The sequence below is a fragment of the Ctenopharyngodon idella genome, chromosome 18 (assembly GCF_019924925.1).
Source record: "Ctenopharyngodon idella isolate HZGC_01 chromosome 18, HZGC01, whole genome shotgun sequence".
NCBI classification, from domain to species: domain Eukaryota; kingdom Metazoa; phylum Chordata; class Actinopteri; order Cypriniformes; family Xenocyprididae; genus Ctenopharyngodon; species Ctenopharyngodon idella.
In genome coordinates, this window is record NC_067237.1 from 34,828,141 (window position 1) to 34,849,028 (window position 20,888).

General features: G+C 39.8%; 1 protein-coding gene across 2 annotated transcripts in view; it reads right to left on the bottom strand.

Annotated features, from left to right (window-relative positions):
* Positions 1-12,686: 12,686 nt before the first annotated feature.
* The window catches only part of LOC127500304 (neprilysin-like), a 67,767-nt gene continuing 59,565 nt past the window's right edge, over positions 12,687-20,888 (bottom strand). For both annotated transcript variants that reach the window (XM_051871396.1, XM_051871397.1), the window contains 12 exons: positions 20,731-20,824; positions 20,499-20,627; positions 17,915-18,013; positions 17,685-17,762; positions 16,951-17,054; positions 16,755-16,813; positions 16,526-16,645; positions 16,303-16,436; positions 15,771-15,836; positions 15,111-15,206; positions 14,512-14,588; positions 12,687-14,400 (listed from right to left, as the gene is read on the bottom strand). In XM_051871396.1, coding sequence (XP_051727356.1) covers positions 14,301-14,400; positions 14,512-14,588; positions 15,111-15,206; positions 15,771-15,836; positions 16,303-16,436; positions 16,526-16,645; positions 16,755-16,813; positions 16,951-17,054; positions 17,685-17,762; positions 17,915-18,013; positions 20,499-20,627; positions 20,731-20,824 — 1,156 coding nt within the window. In that variant the 3' untranslated portion in view covers positions 12,687-14,300. The remainder of the gene's footprint in view (positions 14,401-14,511; positions 14,589-15,110; positions 15,207-15,770; positions 15,837-16,302; positions 16,437-16,525; positions 16,646-16,754; positions 16,814-16,950; positions 17,055-17,684; positions 17,763-17,914; positions 18,014-20,498; positions 20,628-20,730; positions 20,825-20,888) is intronic.

Sequence of the window (20,888 nt, forward strand, 5' to 3'; positions counted from 1 at the left end):
GTGACAAAATTATCTGTAATTATCTGTAAAATTATCTACACACACAAATAAAAACTGGGATTGATTTAGTTGTTTTAAAGGTTTGTACCCCTCAAAAGTCAATATTGAGGAATGCTTTTTAGAAAATATATTATCTATATAACTTATATTTTACATTCTGTAGTGTGTGTTGCTGTGTTTTTATTTTATTATCAGACATGACCTCAAAAAATACATACTTTACAGAAACAATTACCAATCAGAGGGTTGCTATGTATACATACAATTTTAGGTGTGCAGTTTTACAGTTTTTCTCAGTCGCTTTGGAGCATTTGACAACTGAAATTCTCAAAACTACTTGTTCAACCTCCACATCATCTAGTCTTGTGTAGGCTACATCATAAAAGCAATTCCTCATTCTGTTGAACAAATTGAAAAATGCTTTGGTACATTCATGCAATTGATTATGTAAGTGTCTGCTGTTTCCTAATTGATCAATTGCTTATGTCATGTTGATCAAAATATATGATATGGTTCCCTGTTGAATAGTCTTACCCCTCAAAACATCTAGGCATTAGTTCCTTGCATGAGTCATTAAATGCAAAATGGTTGCCATAAACTGTCAAGCATGTTTTCTATACAGTTCTATTAGACATTTTTTTTTGTAAATGTGTCATGAATTGAAGAATTGCAGAGGTGAATTTTGAATTTCACAAATGAAGGGAAATGTAAAGGGCTAGATCAGAACATGATAGACAGTCACTTTTTTAAATGAAAGATCAAAATGATAAACAACAGATTTTATTTCCACAGCCTTGAGTTTTTGAACGGATCTCTTGAATGAATGATACAATGATACATCAAATACATTTTATCAGACACTTGTCGCCACCTAGCGGAATAACATCATATCATTATTTCATTTCAGTGTCGGGGCCTGCCCAGTGACGAAATAGTTCGCAAACGTCTCGTCAATAGGGGGCATCGACACATACCCATGTTGGCTCAATCCCTCCACATCAGCGAAATTCGCCCGCTGGTGCAGATGAATACGAGCCGAACATGGGTTCTTCCATGCCTTCTTGATCTCCACACGAAGATCAGGAAGGAATGGAAGGCACACAGGGGCTGCTTTGTTATGGCCAGAAAGGAACCGCTCGTCAAGCCGTCCGCGTGCGGCCCCTCTCTTAACGCGCTCCCATGGCAGCTGCAGTGTGAAAAGAGAGGAACAGAAGTGTGTTCCATAACTTCAAGCAGCTCCGCATACACAGGGCAGGGAGGCTTTGAAGTTTCAGCAGGCTATCTTAATTTGTGTTCCGAAGATCAACGAAGGTCTTACGGGTGTAAAATGGCACAAGGGTGAGTAATTAATGACAGAATTTTCATTTTTGGGTGAACTAACCCTTTAACAGTTAACATGATTATACGGGTCAAATTAGCAATGTCTGTACAGTTACATGCTCTTAGTAAAACACATACTTTCAAGCACAGGATTCAGTATTTAGTATTTAGTTATAAAATATCTGTATTTAGTGCCTGTAATGTCCATTTATAGTCTTTACACATCAGCTTGGCTCATTACATGGTTAAAAAAACAGTTAATTTCAAGACGCTGGCATCACGTCAGGTCGTCACGTGGGTCACTCGCTCAGTTAGATGCTCAAAGTACAAGACGTTCGCATAGACGTTCGGTTTGATGTTCGATCAATCGGTCGGTCGTTCGGACGCTTGATTTTGGCACGGAGTCCGCGCCATAGTTAATCAAATTTTTTGTCCTAACCAGCCGCGACGGCGACATGCCAATATTCTATTTTAGAAACAGTTTCTATTTCTCCGCAACGTCGCGGCTGGAACAACACAAAGTATGGCAATGATAATATCAGGTACTGTTTATGCGCTTTATTTAATGTTAAAAGTGTCTCGTGGGTTTGAATATCGTTCTGTGTTCCCAGCTTTTTAGCTGTAATGAAAACAACACTGGCTAATTCACCTCAGATCTTGAAAATAAATAAATGGGCACAAGAACGTTCAAACTGTCAACTCAATGCGAACAAACAAGTGAATTCTATGACAAAGATTGGTTCAGTCTCTCCGTATGTACTTTAAATGTTTAAATTGTGAAATATTTAAGAATTTTACTAAGTACTTGCCCATTTCATTGTGTCCACTGTGCTCTTGCCGAGAGAGCCCGCCCACACTCTCTTCTGATTGGCTGTGGTTTTTGATTGATTTTATCGCTTCTCATTTTCGCGTTGTGTCTAGTGTGGACAGTCAAATTGCTCGTCGCTAGAATCTTATCGCATCGCATCTGGTTAGGACACAGTGTAATGTGAGTTATGCACTTTCGCAAAAAAACACCTGTTATAATCACTGAAGCTGTCTACACTGCGAAATGAATCTCTTACTTACATCTTTCTGCACTTTGTTATCTATGATGATGAGAGAATTTGTGAATGTAGATTCAGAATTCAAATTCAAATCAAAACGCCTCAACAGTAACATTTGTGATTGGGTATAATGATCAACCCTGCTGACCATGCGTAAAAAGAAATACGATGCAATGTGAGCAAATATACTGTAAATGCAGGGCTGCCAACTTTTGAGTTAAGGTTGGAGTGAGAATTATGGATGTGGAGGGGGGGTCGATTCATAAGCTTGTGATTCAATTCTGATCTTGATCATGTTAAAATTAACAACAAATTCTTATATAATATATATAATATAATGTAGTTTTTATAATAATGTTAAAATATTTTAATGATATAAGAGTAAAAATATAATACATGTAATATAGTGCATATATTTAGCAAAATGCTCCTCTCTACAGTTCATTTCTAGCCAACTAACATGCTATATGGTCATTTGATGGCTTGACGTGACATAAGCTGTTGTCCACAAGCTGTTTTATTTACGTCTTTCTGCGGTTGAAACACTCATTGAATGATTACTTGAGACATGATTCATTTCAGTAAGCATTACTGTATCTTTCAACATACCTTCTGATATTCGTTCATGTTTATTTGGAGCTAGTAATAAAGTGAAAGACAGATAATTTCACATGCTGCTTGATCTGAGACACTACAGCGATCTGTCACTCCACATTAAAGAGCTCCAAAACTGCATTTATTGTTTGAATTTTGTAATAAAATTGACATAATTTAAAAGCTGAGACTTTGTTTCATATCAAAAGTGACCTGCTCTGTCTTGTCAGTGTCCTCTTTGCTCTGCAATATATTTTTTTACTGTGTGAGAAAATGGATGTGTATGTGGCTTGAGAGCTTCAGAACAGTGTCAATTGTTCAATTGAGGGTGAGTAAGTCATGGGATAATTTTCATTTTTGGGTGAACTATCCCTTTAAGCTCAGAAATACAAACATGGGATAGTAAAGTGTCCATTGGATGCGCACTTCTCGCAGGAATTAATAGGTCATCTAGGTACTATTTGTCTACTGTTTTATAAATACTGTGAATTCTGACATACTACATTTTTCACATATGTATTTCATCTACCCTATAGTAGGGAAATACAGTATGCATATTCGGATGCAGCCATAGTCTGTGTGAAACTCATAAACTCATGGTGGTTTTAGATTAGTGTACTGTAATCAGCCTTCCTACACCCTTAAAATTTTAAGATTCTTTACTGGCATCAATCATTTCATAAAGAACATTCATTCATTCATTCATTCATCCATCCGGACAATGTGACTGCGTGTGTGAGTGTCTTAAATAGTGCTGGTGATGAGTGAGCTGATGAGATGCAGGTGGCGGTGATAAGTACTCAGGAGAAGCTGTGCGCTGTGATTGGTTGATGCTGGAGCCTGGCGTGTCTGTGACAGTACCCCCCCCCTCCACGGCCCACGCCTGAGGGCCGAGGACCCCGACGTCGTGGTGGTCTTCCTCTTCCACGAGGGGCAGGTCTGTTGGGATGAGCAGCGTGGAAGGTGTCTAGCAGGTTGGGATCGAGAATGTTGTTACGTGGAATCCAGGAATGCTCCTCAGGACCGTAACCCTCCCAGTCCACGAGATACTCGAGTTGACCACCACGGCGTCGGGAGTCCAAGATCTCTCGCACCTCATATGCAGCTCCGTTGTCCAGTATGAGTGGAAGGGGGGGCTCGGCTTCGGTCACACCAGGCTCTGTGGAGAGAGGAACAGAAGGGTGGTGAGGTTTTAGAAGTGACACATGGAATGTGGGGTGAATGTGATACTCAGGTGGTAACTGGAGCTTGTAGGTGACCGGGTTGACCTGAATGGGCCAGTGAACCTGGGACTCAGCTTACGGCATGGTAGGCGCAAACGGATGTCCCTGGTGGACAGCCAGACCTTCTGTCCCGGTTGGTATGCAGGAGCTTCGGATCGGCGAAGGTCTGCTGCCATCCTGCGCCTACGGAGAGCACGTTGCAGCTGGTGATGAGCTGAGTCCCAGACCCTCTCGCTCTCTCGGAACCAGTAGTCTACAGATGGTACGTCCGATGGTTCCCCGGTCCAGGGGAACAGTGGGGGTTGGTAACCGAGTACGCACTGGAAGGGTGTAAGTCCGGTGGTCGGCTGGCGAAGGGAGTTCTGTGCGTACTCGGCCCGAACCAGGTACTGGTTCCAAGAGTCCTGGTGGCCATGACAGAAGGTACGGAGGAAGCGACCAATCTCTTGAATCTTCCGTTCCGTCTGCCCGTTGACGGTCACACCTAGGAGCGAGAGGAAAGCCTTCCAAAATCGGGAGATGAACTGCTGAACAAATGGTTAAACATGATTTCAGCAGTTTCCATGGCAGTGGGGAGTCCTTTCAGAGGGATGAGACGACAGGATTTAGAGAACCTGTCCACCACAACGAGTATGCAGGTACATCTATTGGAGGCTGGGAGGTCTGTGACGAAATCAACTCCTAGGTGTGACCAGGGTCGATTAGGAACGGGCAGAGGAAGAAGCTTGCCGGATGGTAGATGGCGTGGGCTCTTCGAGATGGCGCATTCCTTGCATCCCTGCACGTACCTTCTGACATCGGCTGCCATGTTGGGCCACCAGAAGCGCTCCTTCAGCAGCGAGAGGGTTTCATTGACACCCGGGTGGCCAGTGCCGAGTGAAGAGTGGGCAGAGTGAATAAGTGGAGTGCGCCATGTCCTGGTGACATACTGCAAGCCCGGTGGGCAACCCGGCGGAGTGTTGGTGGAGACATTGGAGGAGGGAAGGGTCTCGGGGGACCAGGTGATGGGGCTGACAATTATTTGCTCAGGGAGAATGGATTCAGGTTCTTCTGTGTTTTCTTCTGGCGCATGAAGTCTTGATAAGGCATCTGCTTTGATGTTTCGGGAGCCAGGTCGGTAGGATATGGTGAAGTTAAAGCGTGTGAAGAACAGTGCCCAACGGGCCTGTCTTGGGTTGAGTCTTTTAGCAGCTCGGAGGTACTCCAGATTTTTATGGTCAGTTAGTACCATGAACGGGTGTCTGGCTCCCTCCAACCACTGTCTCCACTCCTCGAGGGCCAACTTGACAGCAAGAAGTTCTCGGTTGCCGATATCATAGTTAACTTCCGCCGGGTTGAGCTTGCGGGAGAAGAAGGCACATGGATGGAGGCGGCTCGGATTCCCTTTGCTGCTGTGAGAGCACCGCTGCTACTCCTGTGGTGGAGGCGTCCACCTCCACAATGAAGGGTTTGTCTGGGTCAGGATGGACAAGGAGAGGAGCGGTGGTGAAGGCCTTCTTGTTGAATGCTTCTGTGGCAGCTGGAGTCCAGGACAGAGACTTGTGTTTATTGCGGAGGAGGCTGGTAAGCGGGCTGGTGATGGAGCTGTAGTTCTGGATAAAGCGTCTGTAGAAATTGGCGAAGCCGAGGAAACGTTGGAGTTCCTTCGCTGTGGTGGGTGTGGGCCAGTTCTTGATGGCTGCCACCTTCCCCTCGTCCATCGGGATGCCACTGTGATCGATGTTATATCCAAGGAACTGCACTGAGGATTGGTGGAAGGAACATTTCTCGGCTTTGAGGAAGAGCTGGAATTCTCTCAGGCGTTGCAGGACCTCCGCAACGTGACAGCGATGGTCGGCCATGCTCCAGGAGTAGATCAAGATGTCGTCGATGTAGACCAGCACAAACTTGTGGAGGAACTCCCGGAGCACCTCATGGATGAAGTCCTGGAATACGGAGGGGGCGTTGACCAGGCCATAATGCATCACCAGGTATTCGTAGTGGCCGGTGGGCGTGATGAAGGCGGTCTTCCACTCGTCCCCCTCGCGTATCCGGATGAGGTTGTACGCGCTGCGGAGGTCCAACTTGGTGAACACAGTGGCACCACAGAGATGTTCCAGGGCCGCTGGGACGAGAGGAAGGGGGTACCTGAACTTGACGGTGATGGAATTGAGTGCCCTGTAATCAATACATGGCCGCAAGCCTCTGTCCTTTTTTGCCACAGAGAAGAAGCTGGAAGCAGCAGGGGAAGTAGATGGTCAGATATAGCCTTAAGCCAGAGCCTCCTCGATGTATTCCACCATGGCCTTCTCCTCCGGGATGGATAGGGGATAGATATTACCCCTTGGCACTGACGCACCCGGAAGCATGGAATCCCATGGCCGGTGTGGAGGCAGCTTGGAGGCTCTCTTGGGGCAGAAAACGTCGCTGAAGGGGGCGTAACATGCTGGAATGTCCACAGAGCGTTTCTCGAGGGGGCTTTCAATGGAAGTGGCGCAGACAGGGAGAGACTTGGAACTTGGAGATCGTGGAACTGGCAGTGCAGAGAAACAGTTGGGAAAACAGGTGTCGCCCCACTTCGGGACTTCTCCCGTCTTCCAAAGAGGATGGGGTTGTGCTGCTCCAACCACGGGAGCCCTAGTATCACGTCAGCGGTGGAACCCTCCAGAACCAGCAGATGAATGTTCTCGACATGAAGTAGTCCAACTTGAAGTAGCAGTGGTCCAATACTTCGACTGGCATGTCTTCTACTCACAGGTTTGCCAGTTATTGAGTGGATCTGGTAGGTTGACGGCGTGGTCTTGGTCTTGAGATGAAGTTTCCGGCTGACCCAGAATCGAGGAGTGCGGATACTGGAATGGAAACATCAGCAGCAGTAAGTGTTACAGTAGTGGTGAGTGGTTTCATTGTCTGGAGAGTAGAGATGATGGCTCTCACCATGGGGCGTGGAGGACGTGTTGGGCATGCGGAGATTACATGCCCAGGAGAGCCACAATATAAACATAGGTTCTGGGTCAGCCTTCTCTGCCGTTCAGCGGGTGTTAGACATGTAGATTCCACTTGCATGGGTTCGGTGGCTGGTTCTGGAGTGCTGATGGAGTCTGTCCGGCAGAGGAAGGTGTTGAGCTGTGACTGACCCTGGTGCTCTTCGAGACACGACTGCATACGAGTGGCGAAACGGATTGACAGCTGGATGAATCTTTCTAGGCCGATGGTATCCTCGTATGCAGCGAGATGCAACCGCACACGAGGATCCAATCCCTGGCGATAAGAAGTTAGTAGCGCTTGTTCATTCCATCCGCTTCTGGCAGCGAGGGTTCTGAAGTGAAGAGCATATTCGTTAACAGACATTTTCCCTTGTTTCAGATTATAGAGTTTCTCACCAATGGAAGAGTCCCATGAGGGTTTTCCAAACACTTCCTTGAAGTGTTCAACGAAGCCGGAATGTGTCTGGATCACAGGGTTGTTTTGGGACCAGATGGAATCGGCCCACTGGAGAGCTTTGCCTGATAAATGTGAAATTAAAAACGCTACCTTTGAAGTGCGGTTGCATCTCCAGGGTCAGGGAGCATTGCAGGAGGAATCCGTTGCAATCCTCCGCCGAACCAGAGTAGGGCGCCGGTTTGGCCATGGGACTGGCGGTGAAGAAGAAGTGGCGGTGGATGCGGAAGTGATGGCTGGTGCTGGTGCTGCCGCTGGCGGTGGTGGAGGAATGAAGAAAGTGCGGCGAAATGCATCCACTAAGTCCTGGAATGGATCAGAGTGACTCATGCTTGTGTCCCGCTGTTATGGTCCGGTCTTCTGTTATAATATGTACCAGTCGGAGGCAGAAGATAACAGTAAAAGTGGTTTATTGGACACAAGCAGAGGTAACAGTGACAACAGGTGAGTAGATAGTGGTTGTAAAGGTGAATGATGAATGAATGGGTGATAATACTGTCCTTTTGTGGTTTGCAGGTTGGTAACGGTAGCAGACTGGAGACAATGCTGGCGGATGACACTCACACACAGACTTGGAGCACACGAGGTAGCACGGAGACACAGGAGACAGGTAAGTAGCAATGGGAGTCCTTGAGGTAAGCATAGAGGTAAGTACCTTGATGCGAACGAGACCGGACAATGTGACTGCGTGTGTGAGTGTCTTAAATAGTGCTGGTGATGAGTGAGCTGATGAGATGCAGGTGGCGGTGATTAGTACTCAGGAGAAGGTGTGCGCTGTAATTGGTTGATGCTGGAGCCTGGCGTGTCTGTGACACCATCCATCCATTCATTCTATTCTTCACACTAAGACTCACTGAAAGCTTCTTTAGGGAACCTAAAAAGGCAGTTTTGTATGGGTTCATGGCATGTTGAATGTATTTTTTTCTTTCATTTTACTTTTTTTTTTAAACTCTGAATAGTAATGACACTGCATGGTAAAGCAAGTGAGCTTGAACCTATTACAGTTTTTTTTAATTGCTTTGGTGCAATTTTCACAAGCAATTGGTACATTTTCAAAACTCTTAGTACTAATATCACAACAGATCATCAAAAGTGCACTTATTTCAAACATTTCAGCATGTTTTCAATTGTGTTAGTACAATACACAAAATCACAAAGTATCATTTTAACTACACAAAATAAATGTTTCATCTATATAAATGTTTCATTCAAAGTAACTGCCTTTCATAATGCTATTACTATCAAACTTTTGATTTGCATCTCTTTTCATTTAGTTGAGTACATTTGTCTATTATTTAATGCAACTGAACTTAATGGTTAATCAATTAATCATTTGGTACACCTATAGATTTCTATAGATATTGATTCTAGGCATAGTTTCTATAGAACTTGTTTGCAATTTCTGATATGGATAACCAAATGTAATGAATTCTTTTTACATTATAAGCAATTTATCTTAGATGATAACCACAATTTTTAAAGTGTGATGTCCCCACAAGGATGGTAATACCAGTAATTTTAGACCTTGTGGGGATTTGTTTTTTTTTTTTTTTTTTTTTTGTTTTGTTTTTTGTTTATTTTGTCCCTATGAGGAAAACAGCTTATAAATCATACAAAATTATATTTTTATAAAAGGTAAAAATGCAGAGAGTTTTCTGTGATGGGTAGGTTTAGGGGTAGGGGATAGAATATACAGTTTATACAGTTAAAATGCCCATGTGAGAGAGAGAGAGAGATTTGAAATTTGTGAACACAGAGCAGGATAGAGTACAGGGAAAAGAAACTGAATAACATCATTGATCAGAAGAAGGGAGACAGATGGCATCAAATACTGCATTTTGCATTATACAGTTTTTTTAATTATTATTATTTGCTTTGGTACTATTTTCATAAGTAAGGTGTATATTTTCAAAACTCTTAGTACAAAACTCCAAACTGATTACACTTGTAACACAGCTAGTCATTCTGTCAAAACTTGATTTCATGCTTTCATTCTAGTTGTACATATTTTCATTCTACATAATCATTGTTTCAAAACACAAGATCATTGTGATATGTAATGAGAACATTTGGTTTAATCACTGAAACACAACAGTATGTTCTTCTTTCAGTTTAGTACTTTTAACAATCGGTTCATTCAATAGCAAACAATACAAGATATATGTTTCAAATCACCCTTGTTGCTGAAATAAATTACACAGGCTACAGATGGCACAATTAGAAAATACACTTGCATTACCTAAATTACATAATTGACATAAAATCCATAATGTTTGTAATAGTATTTATTCAGTGTGTTATCAAAAGGTGTAAATTATGACACAGTCATGAGGTTTGTGTAGAACAGTTTGCTGCCAATACAGTAAATGTTCTCACTGTACCATATGACTGCATCTATACTGTAGTTTACATTTATAAGGGTGAGTTACAGTAATGTGGCAGTCTCTACCATGGTAATACCTCTGTTTATCATATCACATGGCAGACTATAATGTAAAATGATGCCATCTGTCTCCCCTCTGATGCATCTTTGATCAATCTGATGTTATACAGTCATTGACTGTTTCTTTTCCCTTGTACTCTGTCCTGCTCTGTGTTCACAAATTTCAAATCTCTCTCTCTCTCTCTCTCTCTCTCTCTCTCTCTCTCTCTCTCACACACACACACACACACACACACACACGCACACACACACACACGTTGGTTTTCCATGTTTTATGGGGACTTTCCATAGACATAATGATTTTTATACAGTATAAAAGGTATATTCTATCCCCTTTACCCCTAAACCTACCCATCACAGAAAATGTTTAAATTTTATAAAAATATAATTCCGTATGATGTATAAGCTGTTTTCCTCATGGGGACCAAAAAAATGTCCAAACAAGGTCTAAAATTACTGGTATTACCATCCTTGTTGGGGCATTTGGTTCACAACGCAGTAGGACCACACACACACACACACACACACACACACACACAAACACTTTGAAAATTGTGGTTATCATCTAAGATAAATTGCTTATAACGCAATAAAATGCTTATTATTTACCAATTGCTTGTGAAAATTGCACCAAAGCAATAAAAAAAACTGTATATGCCATGTGACACTGTAGACAGAGGCATTACCATGGCAGAGACTGCTACATTATTGTAACTCACCCTTCATCTGTAAAGATCAACTACAGTATAGATTCAGTCATATGGTACAGTTAGAACATTTACTGTATTGGCAACAAACTCTGTTCTAGCACAAAACCTCATGACATTATGGCTTTTATGTCAATTATGTAATGTAGGTAATGCAAGTTTATTTTCTAATATGGCATCTATAGCCTGTGTAACTGTAATTAATCCAGCAACAAGGGTGATTTGAAACATGTATCTTGCATTGTTTGTATTAACTGAATGTTAAAAGTACTAAACTGAAAGAAGAACATACTGTTGTGTTTCGAGGATTAAACCAAATGCTCTCATTACATATCACAATGATCTTGTGTTTTCAAACAATGATTATGTAGAATGAAAACTTGTAAAACTAGAATGAAAGCAGAGGTCAGGTTTTGAAAGAGTGACTAGCTGTGTTACAGGTGTGATCAGTTTGGAGTTTTGTACTAAGAGTTTTGAAAATAGACACCTTGCTTGTGAAAATAGTATCAAAGCAAATAAAAAAACCTGTAATGACCTATAACCACAGGGGTGATGGGACCAGAGAAACCTGTAATGTCTGTGTATGTGAGATGGTGTACTGATTAGTGTACTGATTTTTAGCTTTGCTTGGCATCAAAACTTATGACCCAATTTCAGAGCCAGGTGGGCTAATAAAAGTGCAAGTAACTCCCCAGTATTAAGGGTGAAATGATAGTTAGAATCATTAAATAGTTTTCTCAACAAGAGAAATTATGTGTTATAGTCGTTAAATGATCTTCTGCGGTGCAGACATTGAGGAGACAGTATTAGGCCTGCTCATTCACAAGCAAACATTCATGGTACTGGCCAAAAAGAGAGATTGTGTGATCATTTCTTTGCTTCCAAGTAATAACAAATATTGCTTTAGACATAGTTTAGAAAAATTGGTGGTCATGTAAATCCCCATGCAGTCACAAGGTGGTACAATTATACTAAGCTACACTGTCCAACTGTAGCAAATTGAAAACAGCAGAGAAACAGGACAGCAAATTTATTCTGTTTCAAGGCTGAAAACAAATTAATTTTGAACTCAAAATAAGCCTGAATTTTCTTTGTAAAACACAAAACCAAAAAATACAAACTTCTTATTTGTTAGTGTTTGGTTTTGATTTTATACAGTATGTGTGTGGGGGTCAGGCGTTGCCTACATGGTTGGAAACAGCCAATGGTCCCCAAGAGAAAAACAGATTAATAAACTTACTGAATGTTTTAATAAGTGAGGGTTAAGTATAGTGGCTTTGTATGAAGACAGTGGAAGTCAATGTAAAGTCATTATGATAAACAAGCCCATCCCCCAACCCCCACCCAAGAAAAAAAAAAAAAAAAAACGTGTCAGAATCAAACATCAGTACACGCTGAAGAGTGATTAGGAGGAGGGTGTGAAGAGGGTATCTCAGGCCTGCAGTTCAAGTTTCAGCCCTCACTGCAACTTGTCACCAATGAGCCAACAAATCTGTCTTTAATCAGGGGGGTGGCAGCATGAGGTATATTTAACTCATCTGCAAAGAGGCTGTAAAGATAGTGGACAGGACCTACAGGACTAATATGATGAAGTAAAGAGCAGAAAATCACTATGGTGATGCTTTACAATGGTCAGAAGATTGGGAGTGCGCACTGCAAAGGACTGTACATTCTGACTTTTGCAAGCCCCACGTGGGAGCAAGTACCCCGATGGAATCTGACCCAATGCAGTGTGAAGGCATGACATAGGGAAAAATAACAGTGTTTCTTTTCACTGGGCCGCTGATATTGTGCATTACAGTCTCCCAGAGCTTGTTTGCCTGCCAAAGAAAATGCCAGAGAGGTTGTCTGTTATTGAGGCCTGTTTTTGTTCCCCATTCAATGCTTTTCATCAAAGAAGCAGAGACCCTGAGAGAACAAAATACACAACAAAGAGATTTTTACATTAATTTATTAATAAAACATATTTCTCTTCTGAAGATGCTTATTACAAAGTATCTAAATACAGGCATCTGAGGTATATTTGTCTGTGGATTGGTTGAGATGGATTTTGGTGAACAGTATTTTATCAGAGAGGGGGAAGCAGTGTCCAGAGATGTAAAATGGTAAACCATACTTAGAAGAAAGACCCTAAGGGAACAAATAGACAGAAAAGAACAAAAATGTAAAGAAAGAAGAAGAAGAAGAAGAAGAGGAGAAAAAAAACAGTAGCAGTTGATGTTTATGTCTTTGTTGACACAGAACAGAGGAGCTTTCGGACAAAATTCCTTTGCGTTTACCAATGCCCACAAAAAATAAATATATCTTATACAGCTTAGGTAAAATACAGTTACTAATCTGATCACTAACAATATTACACATATAATCTTTTACATTTCCAAAAATGTGAAACAGAAAAAACAAAAAGTATTTTAGCAGTTTGTGTCATTGCTTATGAGGATGTAATGTATATGTTGGGAACAGCATTTCAGAAGCAATTATATCAGATATATAGAATATTTTTAGATTAAAAAAAAAGCAAGGGTACTTGTAAAAATCTTTGGCATTAACACTGTGTGCATGGATTGGTCTCAGTATGACTCAGTTAGCCTTCTACATCATATGAAAATATTGATAGATGGTGAAAACAATAGAATTAAACATTTTAAGGCTTTAATTCAATGATGCTTGACAGACTAGAGATCGTTTGCCACATGCACACCCATTCATACAAGCAAATGTCAAGGCCAGCACAATGAAGGAAGAAAAACAACACAAACACACACCAAACACATTGAAATAATAAAACCTTTGCATTTTAATGCGTCTATCCGTCTTCTCATGTTTTAGATTTTCAGATCAAACATTTGGCGTCTGATTTACTGTCAATTTATATTGTCCCAGTTAATCGTTTATGATATTATGCAAGTTTCTATGGAAAATGTATTCATTGACAAATTACAAATGAATCTACATATTTAAATTTACAATGTGCTGTGTACAAATTAGATCATTTGCTATTCAAACAAAGGAATACAGAGTTTAACAATTTTCTTATTCTCTGAAATATCTATCAAATCTCATTGTACTATACATAATATTCTTGGCATATTTGGGTAGCTTTAAAGTTTAACCTACTGAATCTACTCAGATTCACCAGTGGCAGTATAAGCAGTAAATGTATACTAGTATTGCTACAAATATACATAATGCTATTGTTATCTCCAATTCACAGTTTTACTTGATATTAACATAATGTGATCATTTTTACAGTATCTATATAATCTTTACTTTAGATTTGACAGTGTATAAAACAGTAAGAGCCGTGGATTGAGTAATGATCTCACAAACTGTAATCAAATAGAGTGGTTGTTGCTTGCAGGAGTGTACTGAGACAGCTCCCCCTCTCTGTATATAGCTCAAATACACTGGTGGAGTTGAGCATAGTGGCCATAGCTTACAGTATTTCTCAGCATCTGCCATAGTGGTCTACGAGTCAGCAGAGAGGTGAGAGGGTCTATGGACCACAGGCCCTCAATATAACCCTCATCTTCTGTTCCTTGAATAATCACCACACCCTGCAAATCTTCTCAGGCACCATGTAGTCATTTTTATGGCACTGGAAGGCTTTGGCAAACTCTGGAAAGTTCTGTAATGACCCAAGAACTCTGCACAAAGAAAAATGACAAAGTAGAGATCACCAGACAATCTAACATGACTGTAACAGTCTAAATGTATAAAGACAGAAATACATCACTGTCAGTGAAAGGTTAACATACCTAAACTTCCCTGGACTGTGGACATCAGTTTTGATGGAGTTGACAGCATGCTCAGGTCTATGTGTTCCACACCAAACCTTGAAAGCAAAATACAAATATTCAAGAAGCTTCATTGAGACATTCATATTCATTAGATTGGTCCCATGCAGAAGTTCAATACATTCAGTACTGGCATAATGTTGATTTTTCACACAAAAAGAAACATGCAGATTAAAAGCAGATATGTGAAGCTTAAAATAAAACTGCGATGTATTTAAGATGTCGTTTAATTTTTATTTGGAATTATATGTTGTCATGGCAATGAAGTTGTAAAATTTTATGCAACTTTACACAGAAATGGTTAAGTAATTTTTTTTTTACACTACAGTCACACATTTTGTTCACGTCTTATGGCTAACAATGAGTAATTTAATATTTATGAACTGGCCCCATTCACTTGTAAGTGCCTCACTGTAAGCCAGGTTTTTTTAAGGAGGGAAAAGTAGGGGAAAATGTGGTCATCAACACAATGTCACAAAGTGGTGTCAATTGATCTTAACTTGTACTGAACATGGAATATCCCTTTATGTTCTTAGTTATAAGAACAAAAAGAGTTTCACCTGTGCAAAGTTAAGGAAAAAGAGTTGCTCATGATTGAGATCAATTCCAGGCAGAGGAGCTTCTTTTCCATGTTTTTTCACATAGTTCTGGTAGGCCTGAAAAAGTCATAGCACAGTGATACTGATGAATCTTTGGAAGCAGTTACTGGAAACAAATTCTTTTCTCTCTCTGATTTCTAAATAATAATTAACATCAGACATGAAGTTTCATCTTACAGCCAAATGCTTTCTGAAAACAATGTGAATCACATGTGACCTGTGAATCAGTGATAGATTTGTGATTGTATCGTATATACTATAGACCATATTTGATGGTTCAGTGAGACCTAGTATTAAACACACTAAACTGTAGTCCATAATCCATTTCCCCCCCTTCAGCTTTTTTAAGTCTAAACTATTAAGCCGATTCCCTGTCATCACAGTCTGACAGAAATCCATCCACAGTGAAACAAACTGAGTTGCTTTCTCTGCTCAGCACATGAGAATCTATCATCAATTTATTTTATTTTTTTTAACCTTCAAACTAACTCTTTCACATGGGCTCAAATTAGATTCACAGTACAAAGTGATTGAATTGTTGGACCATTTTGCAAGTGAGAAAGTTCTGGCTGTAAAAAGGGATGTCAAAAGAGCTGCCCTGTCAAGATGCCCTGTCCTTACTTGATAAGACTGGCGAATGCCCCCGTTGTCAGCAATGTTCTCCCCAAGGGTATTATTCCCATTTAGCTGTTCACACAGAAGACAGAAGAAAGAGAGAAAGAAGAAAGGGGATGGAAAATAAGACCGTAATTTAGATGTCTTTCTACATCTCTAGAAAATCACAGCTTATTCTAGTTCCAACTATTTGTGTACAATAAGGTTCACAGTGCTGTTGCCAGACAGCTGTGAATAACCCATGACAGAGGCATGAAAGTCTTATGTGCCACATACGATAAACAGCCTAGCACAGTAGGGTAGATAGAACTGTAGTATTTTCTGTTAAACAACATTTGTGTTGCATATCAGCTTGAATATATTCTCCTCATTATGCTACATTACCTCATTGTTATATATATATATATATATATATATATATATATATATATATATATATATAAAAGAAATGGAATTTAAACTATGATCATTGTCTGATTAGACAGTTGTTGACTCTGTGAATTAGTGTGAATCAATGTGAAGACATCAGATGTTATACATTTTGTCCATTTGCCAAATCCCAAGAGTAGCTTCCATATTGGTCTACAATGCATTTGGAAAGCTCATGGAATTTCTGAGTCGAAGATGGAGTCCACCAGTCTTTGAGGTCACCATCTTTATCAAAATTACGTCCTAAACAAGAAAGGAAATGCATGGAGATTAAGCTTAAAAAAGCATTATGTGAAGAATTATTTAAGGGAGGTCTGTATCTATTGTGATACCATTGTCATCAAAGCCATGTGTGATCTCATGTCCAATGACCATCCCAATGCCTCCATAGTTCAGGGACCAGGGCTGACCTTTACCAAAGAATGGGGGCTGAAGAATACCTGCAGGAAATACTGAGAAATAGCAGATAATTCCGATGTATTAATAATTAGTTAATTGATCAGACATGCCTGATTTGTTTTGTTCAGTTACTGCTACATTGTGTAAATGCGTTTCAAGTACCTATTTGGTTTCTGCTAGATGAGTAAAATGCATTGACCACAGCAGCTCCTGTGATCCACCTTGAATTAGAGATGCATATCACTTTAATATTTAATGACAGATCTTTATTCCTTGGGGTTTTATAGCAGTTACTAAACTGGGAAATGACAGCTATTTTAGAGCTATTTTGGGGGAAAATTGTGGAAAGAGGTCTTACTCTTCTTTGTTCACTTTGACACGCAGTTTCTTCAGGCGTTTCTTCTGACCAAACTCCAAGTTCTTCAGGATGTTCTCAAAGTATTTTTCTGCATTATAGCTTAACTAATAAAAAATAAAGGTTTACACAACAGATTGGTCTTAAATGGTTTAAATCAGGGGTGTCCAAACCTACTTATGGAGGGCCACTGTCCTGCAGAGTTTAGCTCCATCTTGCCTCAAACCACCTGTCTGGAAATTTCTAGCATGCCTAAGCAATACCTTGATTAGCTGGTTCAGGTATGTTTAATTATGGTTGAAACTAAGGGGCTGTTTACACGCCACCATTTTCAACTAAAAACGGAAAACTTTTTATGCGTTTACACGACAACAGCGTTTTGGTGGCCTGAAAATGCAAACTTTTGAAAACGGTTTCAAAGTGCAAATTTTTGAAAACAGTCTCCGTGTAAACAACAAAAACGAAAAGCCCAAACGATGACGTCATGTGAAAATGATGACGTCATACACATGCGCATTACATGTTCAGTCTATAGTGTTTCATCGCCATCTAATGGCCTGCCAGCAGAATACAGCGTTTTTAGTCTTTTTCACAAATTCATATGAATGGGGATCGTTTTGACAATGGTGTCGTCTGTACGAGGAAAACTCAAAGGATTGGACACCCCTTGTTTAAATTAAAATGATCTTTTTGAACTCCTGACTCCTCAGTCTACTCTTTATCTTGTAGCCACTCACATCTTGGTACTCCTGGTCCAGATATGTGTTGTTCATGATATTTTCTGAGAAACCAATTCTTTCTCTGATTGCTCGGGCCTGTAGTGAGGAAGAATAAAGAAATAGCCTTTATTTATTTATTTTATTTTATTAAGTAGCTAATATATTTATTGGATCTTTATTTGATCAGCAGTGATTATACAGTGTTATTAAGCTTAAAATTGAAACAGAGAAATGAAAATAAGCCTCACCTTCTCCTCTGCAGCTTTCTTAGTTTCAGCGTCCATCCAGGCTAGATCTTCCAGATTGCTCACAAATACCTCTCTTATGTTAGTGATCATCTCATCCATCTGAGCAAATCACAGAGAAGGACATCATGAGACACCATTTCTCCACAGAAATTCCATACATAGGTTGTGCTTGTATTGTTTTTTTTAGATCTGAGTAATACATGTGGGCAATTTAGATTGCATTAGTACATCCAAAGGATAAACAGGCACTATTCAGTAAGTCTAGTATAAAGGGGCAATAAGATGTCTATACAATAATAAATAGCAACCACCTTTTGTAGGCTTTTATGGAATTTAGTACAAGCCCAAGCTTTCATGCAGTTTAGACAGGTAGCTAGTATGCAGGCCAAGATCCACAATGAGTGTTGTGAAGTGGAGTTTAGTGAAAGGTCTAATCTATGAGGAGGAAAGCAAATGTATCCTAACATTACTCAAAATTATGAACTGTTTTATATTCTTTATCACCCATTTAAAGCCAATAACCTGTCTGTAAAAAACAACAAAAATGTGTATATATTCTGTTTATCTTTGTCAATGATAAAGTTATGGAAAAATGGAAGAAGAATCAGCTATATGTAATCCATTTTCACACTCTGCATGATGAATTTGTTTTAACTGGAACTTACAAGATATCTTGTTCTCTCATTTATAAAACTGGCAGACTGAGAGACCACTGATAGCTCACTGAATGTTGTTCTCATTACTGCTAGATAGACTCCTGGACAGATAGACAGTGCTGTATCAGGCTAATTTTTGGCATATACTTCATGTGCATATCTGTAACGTTATCCTGGTGACCTCACTGGCATGACATGGATGTGAGGAGTGATTTGTGGGAGGGACTTGTAGCGGTCACCTGATCAGGCACACGCACCCACAAGTCCACATGCTAACGGTTGCTGTTATGCATGTGCTTATGCAGAAGAGTACGGTCATAAAACCAAATGCTGCTGACATGTGCCAAAAAAACAAACGTCATCAAGCAAGCTGATATTTATCGATGTGCACAGCACATCCTGTACATAAAATTATCTTACATTTAAGGTTATTACATTTAAAAATAAGACATCATACAACATCACTTAGAGGAAATAATCGTTTACACTTATTTTGATGGTCCACTTTAGACATTCTGCAACACTTTATATTAAGGGCCAGATTTACTACACAGGGCAAATTAGCGTCAATTTGCCCTGTTTAGTAAATCTGGCCCTTAATAAATGAGAGCGCAATTCCAAAAAAGCGCCGATGGGAGTGGAAAGTTCTGCATGTGATCTACTGATGACGCACAAATTAAAGAACACAGACACAGCCGGAACATTTCCCTAGTGACTAACGCAATCTACCAAGAGCAGCGCAAATTAGCTGGTTTAAGACATGCTTTTTTGGGGGCATTAAATAATGGTGCAAATACCAGTAAGCGCAAACCTTAGTAAATCACCTTGCATGATTAATTTAAATGCTCCCCTCCCATAAATTTTGTGTCTGAAAGGGAAACTCCTACAAATGCATATGCAGTAAGGTCAGCCACAAAAATAACATGTCAACTAACTCACATTAGAGTATTAGTAGACTGGTAGTAGATGGTTAGGTGTTAGGGTTTGGGTTAGTAGAACAAGTTGACATGCACAATAGTTTCAAAGTTACTTATAGTCTGTGAAAATTTATTATAATATATATATATATATATATATATATATATATATAAAACTATGTTAATCTAAACAAAGAGTCAAATAAATATAAACTTTTCAATATTTTTGAAAATATTTTTGTATCAAAAATTAGGCTGAACCACAGTTCGACTGTAATTTCCACTACAAGCAAACAAATTTGACCATATTGAAGTTTTATCAAATGTTAGTGTACTTGTTTACCAAGGAGAAGTCAGAGAACATATAAGATATGAAATATGAGACATATATTGTGTGAAAAGTTAAGTATAATTTGTGAACATAATAATGATATTGGTTGTCATTTCCAGTCAAATAGTAATTACATCAAATTATGCAACAAAAAAAAAAAAAAAAAAAAAAAAAAAAACCTGAAAATATTTTGATTTATTTAATTGTTTGTATTTAGACTACAAAAATGCTAACAAAGGACGTTTAAAAAGTCATTTCCGCCACAGAAACTGTGCTCATGAAACGTACATACTGTAGGTTGAAATATGATGGAAATATTCATGACAATGTTTTGGAAAAATGACTTATTGAGTATGAAAATTGTTTTAAGATTTTCCTTGAAACAATTTTCTTATTCCCAGTGGCCATAGTTGAAGTAACTACACACACATACATACACACACCGTACATGTGGTGGGCTTGAGGCCACTAGAGTCCAGTGATTAATGGAGTGTTAGAGAGTGTGTTTTATGACAGGTGGTACTGGTGCACTGTTCAGCTGTTCTTACATGCATACGAGGAAATGGACCCGACTCAAGCCATCACACACGGGACTGAGATTGTGTACAAACACACAAGCACATTTCCAGGAATCATTATAGGACCCACACAGACATACACTGAATGCACACACAGCTCACCATGTCTTTGCTATCTCCAGCAAAGGCCTCCTCTACATACAATCTCCCCACAGCATTCTCCATGTTGTTGTTCACATAGATGGCACACTGTCTCCAAATAGCTGCTTCAGATGTGGTCCCATAGATAGCCTGAGAGAGGTGGGAGAACGAGCATAAACATTTTTAAAATTATGACAGTTAATTCACTGTTTAGATCTATGTTTTTTTTTTTTTTTTTTTTTTTGGTCCTTACCTTTCTGAAAGCTTTTCTGGTTTCCCTGTATTGTCTGCTTAAACCAACCACCAGATTCATAACAAAACGCCACACCATGTAGTTCTGCATGTCCCTGCACACACAATCACATGGTTTATATGTATATACTGTAATTTTTTATTTGTGTAGTGAATTCA